A 10,967-nucleotide genomic window follows, 5' to 3' on the forward strand; every position below is an offset into this window, starting at 1 on the left:
TGAGATTTAAGAGACTACAGAAGCTCAACAAGACCACCTGGGGCCCTGCACATACCCTAATCCAGTCAGCAACCCCATCCTGAACTACTGTAAAAACTCATCAAATCCCCCTGGGTTGGGACACAAAGCAGGAGTCTGCTCTGTCTTCCTTTGCCTGGCAAACCAATGAAAGTGAAGTGAAAGTGAAGTCACTCAGTTGTGTCCAACTCTTTGCGACCCCATGGACTGTAGCCTATCAGGCTCCTCCATCCATGGGATTTTCCAGGCAAGAGTGCTGGGGTGGATTGCCATTTCCTTCTCCAGGGGATCTTCCCGACCCAGGAATCGAACCCAGGTCTCCCGCACTGTAGGCGGACGCTTTACCGTCTGAGCCACCAGAGAAGCCCAATAAAACTATTCTTTTCTGCTGCTGATGTGTTCAGTTGCTAAGCTGTGTCTGACTCCTTTTCGACCCCATGGACTCTAGCCCATCAGGCTCCTCTTCCGTGGGATTTCCCAGGCAAGAAAACTGGAGAGGGTTGCCATTTTCTTCTCCAGGGGGTCTTCCTGACCCAGGGATCAAACCCACATCTCCTATTTGGTAGGCAGATCCTTTTCTACTTCACCCAAAACTCTGTCTTTGAGATTCAATTCCGCACCAGTGTACAGAGAAGCTAAGCTTTCAGCATCAACAGTCAGTGATCTATCTGAATTTTTTTAAGGTGAAAGCCAGTAAGTAAAGCTTTCAAAGGTTTATTTACTGAAGTTACCATTATAACATTACGAGAATACAAACAATAAGTTACATAACAAGCAGCTGATAAATGGCAGTAGCAGTATACTGTGCTGGGTGTTTTTAACAGATTATCTGACTCCAGCTCTACTTATTTCCTGTCTGCTCTGCCTCTGTGCTGAGTCAGGCTTCATTTGCATGTGTTCTTCCTTTAGCTAGTAAAGCTCATCCTCTGTATCTCCTGATAGAGTTCCCCATACCCTTCAAGATTTCATTTCCTTCTCTGCAAAGCCTTCCAACCTCCTGAATAGGTAATCTTTCTTCCCTCTGGGTTTTTAAGACTTCTTTTAGAACACTCAGAACAGAATGTTTTACTGTAATATTGTTTATATGTCTGTCTCTCCTACCAGACAACTGGTTTTTAAATGTTACAGTTAAAAAAAAAAAAATCATGTCTTCCTAAAATTTGAACAGAAAGGGAAAACAAGTGGTATGAAAAAGGGGGCATTAAAAACCAAGGGCTTTGTTGAGGTTTGACAGAAAACAACAATTGTCCTTCAATCAAGAAACAAAAAAAAAAAAAAAAAAAAACTAAGGGCTTGATTATCAGTTCTTGCTAACATCTACGTGGCCACAATTTCTGATCAATTTCAGGCTGCATCTCAATCAAGATAAAGTATTTGAAAACATGATTTTCCTTTTTGGAAAGCAGGGAACATCAATCAGATGAACTAGAGGACTCCAACTACACTCTTAAGTGACAAAGATGTAAATGAGACATACATACATGCTTTCACTTTTTTCCTTTAAGTTTCTTAATGGTACTTAATAGAATATTAGAAGTAACAGTGTGGAGATTCCTTAAAAAACTGGAAATAGAACTGCCATACGACCCAGCAATCCCACTGCTGGGCATACACACCGAGGAAACCAGAATTGAAAGAGACACGTGTACCCCAATGTTCACTGCAGCACTGCTTACAATAGCCAAGACATAGAAGCAACCTAGATGCCCACTAGCAGACGAATGGATAAGGAAGTTGTGGTACATATACACAATGGAATACTACACAGTTATTAAAAAGAATGCATTTGAATCAGTTCTAATGAGGTGGATGAAACTGGAGCCTATTATACAAAGTGAAGTAAGTCAGAAAGAAAAGCACCAATACAGTATGTTAATGCAAATACGGGGAATTTAGAAAGATGGTAACGATGACCCTATATTCGAGACAGCAAAACAGGCACAAATTAAAGAACAGACTTTGGGACTCTGTGGGAGAAGGCGAGGGTGGGATGATTTGAGAGAATAGCATTGAAACATGTATATTATCACATGTGAAATAGATCCCCAGTCCAGGTTCAATACATGAGACAGGGTGCTCAGGGCTGGTGCACTGGGATGACCTTGAGGGATGGGATGGGGGAAGGGGGTTCAGGATGGGGGACACATGTACACCCATGGCTGATTCATGTCAATGTATGGCAAAAACCACTACAGTATTGTAAAGTAATTAGCCTCCAATTAAAATAAATTAATTTTTTTAAATAAAAATAACTAAATAAATAAGTAACTGGAATACAACCAATATCCTTATTGTACAGAAGAAAAAGTGGAAAGCTAAAGAGATATATAATTTCTCCTAAGTCATTCAGAAGATAAAAAGGCAGACCGTTTTAGACCTCTAAACTGCTGGTCCAGTAAATGCTCAGCTTCCCAGTAACTACACCATTCAAAATTTATGAGGTTTCTAAATGATATATTAAATTTGATTTTGGCTACCACTTACCTTAATGGCAAACTATAAGGAAACAATATTCTAATTTTCTGTAAGAGGAGATAAAATCTTAAAACCATTCATATTTTACTTACATCTAAATGCTTTGAACTAAAGTACTTCATTCATTATTAAGAAGAAACAACTATTATACGCACAGCACTCAGTTAGCTCCTGCTATTTATCTTCAAAATGGTCAAAACAAAATGATGACTAAATTCTATACAACTTTAAACATATACCATAGTGGCAGGTGCAACAGCTACCATTTTATTTATCTCTATAGCACTCTACCACTACTCTACTATCTGGATCAACTTCCTATTACTCCTTTATTTCACTGTTTCCAAGTAGTACATTCTTCCCTTTTAGCATCTTCCTAAAAACCAAAATTTATCTCATAATCATTAGGGTGTCACAGTTTAAATGGCCATATTTTTTCCCTTCTGAGTGCTACATAAAATAGTGGTGTATCGTACAATCTATCATATCTTAGGTTTGGAGAAATATAATCCCTGCTATTTAAGTTTTTAGGTTCAGTTACTGTGACTATTTGGGAGAGATGAAACTTTCTTTGTAGGATTTTGCCCTGGCTACTCTGTTTTTAGTTTTAAAACTGAACAAACAAAACAAACTTGTGGTTACCAAAGGGGATGGGGAGGTGGTAAATTAAGAGTTTAGGATTATCAATATGTACTGCTAGATATAAAACAGGTAAACAGGGACCTACTGTACAGCACAAGAAACTACACTCAATATCTTATGACAACCTACAATGGGGAAGAATCTGAAAAAGAAAATATATATAATATATATAGCACTTTACTGTAGATGTCAAACACAACATTATAACCTACACTTCGGTTAAAAAGAAAAATTCAGGATTCTTCCCCTTTCATTCCCCCACTACACACACACAAATCTGCAAAAAACTATTCTCTCTTTTAACCATTTATCATTAGACATCGCTCCAGAACTGAGAAGCCACCTTTGACACGTCTCATTCCATGCCACCTCTCCAGCCCCTCAAATATGTAATCACTAGGAACTAACTTAATCTCAGAAAGATCTCTTAGACCTGTCCCTTTACTTCTACCACTATCTTTCTATTCCAAGCTCCACTGTCTCTTGCCTGAGCAATTCCAAGAGTCCGCCTAAATGGTCTCCCCGTATCTATTTTTTGTCCCCTGTAAGGGGCTTCCCTAGTAGCTCAGATGGTAAAGCGTCCGCCTGCAATGCAGGAGACCCAGGTTCGATTCCTGGGTCAGGAAGATCCCCTGGAGAAGGAAATGGCAACCCACTCCAGTATTCTTGCCTGGAGAATCCCTGGACAGAGTAGCCTGGTGGGCTACAGTTCATGGGGTCGCAAAGAGTCAGATACGACTGAGTGACTAACACACACAATGTCTTTCCCACAGTGATACCTACTGATTTTTCCTTAACGTGGCCCTCCAGACCTTCCAGGGTCTGTGCCACCTTCTATCTGGTCTTTGAGGTCAGAAGCCTTGGCCTCAAGAAATTATGTTCTCTCCTACTATAAGGCCACCAAACGTGTTATTTCCGTTGCTCAAAAGTGCTCTCTAAATATATTTTAACCTTCAAATCTCTGTTCAAAGTTCATTTTCTCATGGAAACCTTCCCTGATCCTGTGACTAGGTCTCTCTCATACTATATTACTTTCCTATTGCAATTAACACAACAGTAATTTTATGTGTTGTCATGGATTAATGACTGCCTTCTATTCTTGCCTTTAACATCTATGAGAGCACTGAACTGAACTCCCAGCACCAAACAAAGCAGCTGCATAGACTTGGGGTGCAAAAATTTGTTAAACATACAAATATTTGTCTAAAAAACTATAACTCAAGATTTCTCAGATTTCTTCCATTCAGCATTTTACTAATCTTGATCAATATTAACATCCAAATCAGTCTTTGGTCTTTATTTTCTTGCCTCCATACTATGAAAGCAAAGGCTAAAAATTGGCATAAATTTAAATTAAAATGTCTTCTAGTAATTGTTCCATTTACTTCTTAAAACTCCATTTAGAAACTGGTTGTCCTAAAATTATAGCAATGGGTTCTTTAACAAAAATTGGAAAATTCTGATGCATTCCGCTTATGTTTTGAAATCTTAACTTTAATCTACTATTCTTAGAAAATCAATTGTCAAATGTTGACTAAGTATTAACCATGAAGAGCTGCAGATAGTAATCTCTTTAAACTGTAACAACTGATACTATGCTGTAAGTATGATTACATGTTAATTCACATATATGGGAGGAAAAAGGCATGCATACAAACATGCCAAACAGCACCTGTCAGAATACATTTACGCAAAAATCACAGGGAAAAAAAATGTGATAAGGGAATTTTAAGTTTTGATCAGAAAACTTCCTTTTTTATGCTTAATGCTTAAATGTCCAAGTAAACAGTATAAATTTTCCTCCAAATATGCAACATCCTTACATGCATCTTCTTCAACTGCTTGATCAGCTGATGTAATAAACCAAACATTCAGTTATATTGTGCTTCTCAGTAGGCTTTGAGAGGAGCCACATCTGCCCTGCTCACCAAGTTATCTTTAGCCTTTGGCACAAGCGGGTCTTAAATGAGGATTTACTGAAAAAATACATGAAAACAGAATAGGAAGTTTGTTCAAGCTACTCAGCATGCTTGATCTCTCTCTCTTCAATTCCATTATGCATTATTTTGTTCTATTAGCAATTACAAAAATGCCACAATTAACAGATGGTATATTGAGTTACAGAAAGAGTACTCATAATGAATATAAAATAATAAAAGGCAAAAGAAATGGAAAGGAAGGGAAAAATAGCTCATGTACACACTGCTACATTTAAAATGGATAACCAACAAGGACCTATTGTATAGCCATGGAACTCTGCTCAATGTTATGCGCCAGCCTGGGGGGTTTGGGGGAGAATGGATACAGGTATATGCATGACTAAGTCCCTTTGCTGTTCCCCTGAAACTACCACAACATTATTAATTGGCTACACATCAATACAAAATAAAAGTTTGAAAAAACAAAAGTTTAAAGTTTGGGAAAAATGAGTTCTCTGTTAACGCTGGTAATTAATGAAAAGCTGCACTTTACAGCACTTTGATTTTAAATGGAATTAAAATAATTTTCACAGATTTATCCTCGTCTTAACTTCCTTCTTTTCCCAAACTTGCAAATAAATGCCCAAGAGATTCTATCAAAATCAGAAACCAAATATTCACTTTACTATATACAGATTAGTCTCAGGGGGAAAAAGTAACAAACAAGCTAAATTTACCTGTATTTGGTAGGGCATAGGGCATATTTTTTTAATTAATTTAATTGGAGAATAATTACTTTACAATATCGTCATGGTTTTTGCCATACATTGCCATGAATCAGCCACAGCTGCATGTGTCCCCCCATCCTGCACCGCCCCCTCCCCCTCTCTCCCCACCCCATCCCTCTGGGTTGTCCCAGTACACTGGCTTGAGTGTGCCCTGCCTGTTTCATGCATTGAACTGGCACTGGTCCTCTATTTTACATATGGTAATATACATGTTTCAATGCTATTCTCTCAAATCATCCCACCCTCACCTTCTCCCGCATAGTCCAAAAGTCTGCTCTTTACATCTGTGTGTCTTTTGCTGTCCTGCATATAGGATCGTCATTACTGTCTTTCTAAATTCCATGTATATGCATTAATATACTATTGGTGCTTCTCTTTCTGACTTACTTCACTCTGTATAATAGGCTCCAGTTTCATCCACCTCATTAGAACTGACTCAAATGTGTTCTTTTTTTTTCTATAGCTGAGTAATTCCATTGCGTATATGTACCACAACTTCCTTATTCATTTGTCTGCCGATGGACATCTAGGTTGCTTCCACGTCTTTAGCTATTGTAAACAGTGCTGAAATGAACATTGAGGTATATATGTCTCTTTCAATTCTGGTTTCCTCAGTGTATATGCCCAGCAGTGGGATTGCTGGGTCACAAAAGGGCACAGGGCATATTAACAGGTTTTTTTGCCATATACAGATATATTTTTTTAAGAGTGAAGCATTTTTGTATGTAACATGCTTAGGATGACTGCAAAAGAATTTAGGACAAGTCTGTACTTTTCTACTTAAAGAATAAAAGGAAACAAAAACTAAGTAACAAAAGTTCAACTGAGGGCTTTCCTGGTGGCTTAGTGGTAAAGAAGCTGCTTCCCAATTCAGGAGACACTGGTTCCATCCCTGATCCAGGAAGATCCCACAAGCCAAGGAGCAACGAAGCCTGCCACAACTACCGAGCCTGCGGTCTAGAGCCTGGGAGCTTCAACTACTGAGCCCACACACTGCAACGACTGAAGCCCCGGCGATCTTCTCTTGTGCTCTGCAACAGGAAAAGCCACCGCAATGAGACACCCCTATGCTGCAACTAGACAGTGGCCACTACTCATCACAACTAAAGGAAAGCCCGTGCAGCAATTAAGAACCAGCACAGCCAAATATAATTAAATAAATAATCTTTAAAAAAGAAGTTCAACTGAAGTACTTATGACGTTTTTGAAGCTTAATTTTAAGAACTGAATGCCTTTCCCTACATTTATTTATACATTTTCAAAACTTTGCTGTGTACCTAAGAGGAAGGTACATTTGTTAAATTACTGTGACAAGTAAACTGATATAACCAACTGTAAAAGAATATTTTTGAAAAGCACAAATGAAACCCAGAGATAAGAAACAGAAAAATTACTTAACTTGGAAAATGCAGTCTTTTTTTAACTACTTAAATCCAAAAGTATCACACTTAATTCTTAATAATATTTATAAGTAGTAAGAAGACTGCCACTTTCAACAACAACAACAAAAAAGGACAGGGAGGGGGGAGTCAAGCCAAAATTCTCATTTACAGTATCACAAATGAAAGATGATATACAATGATATATGCCAGGCACACAGTAAACACTACAGGAAGCTTTTTTCAATCAGAAAGAAGCAAGGTTTTAGTTTTCACTTCAAAAATCTTATTTTCTGACTTTCTTTAAATGTCACTTAAACTGATTTAATTTTAAAGATTTGCTTAGTCTTTAAGATTGAGCAAAAAGCTAATTGGATAAGCAGAAAATCTAAATTTTAGTACACATATTAATACATGAAGCTTGAAAAAACTGACTTTAAATGTATTAAAGCCAACACCAGTATTCAAAAATAACAGGATTCTCCAGATTTACTAACCTGACCACCGTCTTCTGAGGAAAGAAAACAAAAAAACAAACCATCTTTTGAGATACAGGATTCTAATTTCTACAATTTTACAATTTTGTTTTTTGTTTTTCATCGGAGCCTTTCAAACGTTCCCCAATACCACTTACCTTATCGCATGCCTTGCTATTCTGCTTCTAGTACTTATCTAGGTAACAACAAACTTACAGAAAATTGTCAAAAACTGCCGGGTTTGGGGGGATGAGGGATTGTTTTTGCTATTTCTAAGGCCCAAGAGATCTGAAAGGTGGAGAGAGATGCCAGGGCAAGGAACTCCCGGGAGTAAGGGGATTGGAGAAGAAGATGCAGTTGTCTGGGAGTGAACGCTTGTCAGAAGGGCAACGTGCTCCTTTTCAAAAACACTTTGGAAATTGCAAACGGAGAATCAGCTTCCCCATCCAAGCCCATCAGCTATCAGAATCCCGTCTCCCTCATCCAACAGTCACTTTGGCGGATCCTGGAGAAAAAGACGTCTGTCCCTCGCGGGATCCCTCCAATGGCCCAAGTTAACCTTCGTCTAGCAGGGCAGCGAGGCCGCCAGGCGTTACCCGAGAAAGGCGAGGGGAAAAGTGAAGCCAGTGACAAACGCTGGAGCTCCCGCGCTGACACTGCGCCGACTCATACATAACCCACCTCCGCAAGGCAGCCGGATGGCCGTGGCGTGACGCCGCCGACCGGTTCTCCGTACTGACAAGTGTCCCCAAGCCTTCGCCTTTCAGTATTTGCCATTCCCCTTCCCTCCGTTCCCATTCCATTCATTCGAGAAACCAAAGAAATAAAAATAAAAACAAAGTGAGCGGCTGTGCTTGGAGGCAAGGAGGGCGGCCAGGCCATCCCCGGGAAGAGACCGGAGGAGGCAGGCGGCGGAAGGCTGCTGGCGCCGTTCTTCCGGGCCGGGGAAGGTTCAGCCCTCTAGGCCGCGGATCCGGGGCCTCGCGTAGTCAGAGGGGCCGAGCAGAGGCGCGGCCGGGAACCGGCGTACCTACTTACCAAATCTGGAACTTGAGCAGAGGCCCCGTGGCGTACTGCATCTTTAATCTCTTGCCAGGCACGCCGCCGCCCAAGTTGGCTGAGGCATCGCTCCGGACCACCGCCGACGCCGCCACCAGCAGAAGTAGCAGAAGCCTCATCTTAAACGAGCCAGCCACTTCGGCCGCCCTCACACTGAGACCGCAGCCAGCCCAAAGCCGAGCGGGTGCTGAGAACTGATCCCCACCGCGCAAACGCGATCCGCCAAGGTCGACGAGAGAAGCAGGAATGCGCATGCGCATCCCGGCGCCGGCGCAGGCTGTGAGAGGGAGCGCTGACCCATTTTACTGTCCTGACCCACCATGTTGGGTGTGCGCCGGAGGCTGTGGGGTGGAATGACAGGAGGAGCCAGTTGATGAAAGCTCGCGACACAACTGGATTCTGTATACAGTTTAATTCAGACATTTATATCCCCGAGACGTTTAAGAACACGTGTTTAACAGTCTTGATTCAGGTGTGGGAGCTAAAAGAGAAAGCCCCTGCCTTCCGAACGGAGAAGGAAATGGCAACCCTCTCCAGTATTCTTGCCTGGAGAATCCTGTGGACGGAGCCTGGTGGGCTGCCATCTATGGGGTCGCACAGAGTCGGACAGGACTGAAGCAACTTAGCAGCAGCAGCTGCCTTCCGAACAGGAATGCTTCAGTCTTTCTGGCCGCGTGCTATGGCCTTTTGTTTGAATTTCCTTGCAATATTGCTCTTTCCTAAAGGAATCTTAAAAAAAAAAAAAAAAGACCTTTGGAAAACTTAATTATATAGTGGTTTTAGTCGCTAAGTCGTGTCCCACTCTTGTGATCCCATGGACTGTAGCCCGACAGGCTTCTTTGTCCATGGAATTTCCTAGGCAAGAATACTGGAGTGGGTTGCTATTTCCTTCTCCAGGGGATCTTCCAAATTCAGGGACTGAAGCCTGGTCTCCTGCAGTACAGGCAGGTTCTTTACCGAGTGAGCTACCAGGGAATTCCCAAAATCATATAAAAGAACAGAATAATTACCTTACTCACCGTTAACATTACTGGCATTTTGACAATCTTAATTGTCTGTAGTATAGCTCTAACTGCTTTTCCCAAAGGGAAGATAGTAGGAGACAAATAACTTCATCTATAGATTTTTAAGGGTGTATATCTAAAAAATAACCATCTGGGGGGGAGGGGAGCGGGAACTGATCACAATACCATTCAGTTCAGTTCAGTCGCTCAGTCGTGTCAGACTCTTTGCGAACCCATGAATTGCAGCACCAGGCCTCCCTGTCCATCACCATCTCCCGGAGTTCACTCAAACTCACCTCCATCGAGTTGGGGTGATGCCATCCAGCCATCTCATCCTCTGTCGTCCCCTTCTCCTCCAGCCCCCAATCTCTCCCAGCATCAGAGTCTTTTCCAATGAGTCAACTCTTCACATGAGGTGGCCAAAGCACTGGAGTTTCAGCTTTAGCATCATTCCTTCCAAAGAACACCCAGGGCTGATCTCCTTTAGAATGGACTGGTTGGATTTCCTTGCAGCCAAGGGACTCTGAAGAGTCTTCTCCAACACCACAGTTCAAAAGCATAAATTCTTTGGCGCTCAGCTTTCTTCACAGTCCAACTCTCACATCCATACATGACCACAGGAAAAACCATAGCCTTGACTAAACGGACCTTTGTTGGCAAAGTAATGTCTCTGCTTTTCAATATGCTGTCTAGGTTGGTCATAACTTTCCTTCCAAGGAGTGTCTTTTAATTTCATGGCTGCAATCACCATCTGCAGTGATTTTGGAGCCCAAAAAGATAAAGTCTGACACTGTTTCCACTGTTCCCCCATTTCCCATGAATGGGACCAGATGGGATGATCTTCATTTTTTAAATGTTGAGCTTTAAGCCAACTTTTTCACTCTTCTCTTTCACTTTCATTAAGAGACTTTTTAGTTCCACTTCACTTTCTGCCATAAGGGTGGTGTTATCTGCATATCTGAGATTATTGATACTTTTCCTGGCAATCTTGATTCCAGCTTGTGCTTCTTCCAGCCCAGCATTTCTCATGATGTATTCTGCATAGAAGTTAAATAAGCAGGGTGACAATATACAGCCTTGACGTACTCCTTTTCCTATTTGGAACCAGTCTGTTGTTCCATTTCCAGTTCTAACTGTTGCTTCCTGACCTGCATATAGGTTTCTGAAGAGGCAGGTTAGGTGGTCTGGTGTTCCCATCTCTTTCAGA

General features: G+C 41.3%; 1 protein-coding gene across 1 annotated transcript in view; it reads right to left on the minus strand.

The window, feature by feature from the left end:
• The window catches only part of SELENOT (selenoprotein T), a 29,575-nt gene extending 20,586 nt beyond the window's left edge, over positions 1 to 8,989 (minus strand). Inside the window, exon 1 of the mRNA XM_004003256.6 lies at positions 8,736 to 8,989. Coding sequence (XP_004003305.4) covers positions 8,736 to 8,875 — 140 coding nt within the window. The 5' untranslated portion in view covers positions 8,876 to 8,989. The remainder of the gene's footprint in view (positions 1 to 8,735) is intronic.
• Positions 8,990 to 10,967: the final 1,978 nt, after the last annotated feature.

The sequence above is a fragment of the Ovis aries genome, chromosome 1, assembly GCF_016772045.2.
Source record: "Ovis aries strain OAR_USU_Benz2616 breed Rambouillet chromosome 1, ARS-UI_Ramb_v3.0, whole genome shotgun sequence".
Lineage (NCBI taxonomy): Eukaryota > Metazoa > Chordata > Mammalia > Artiodactyla > Bovidae > Ovis > Ovis aries.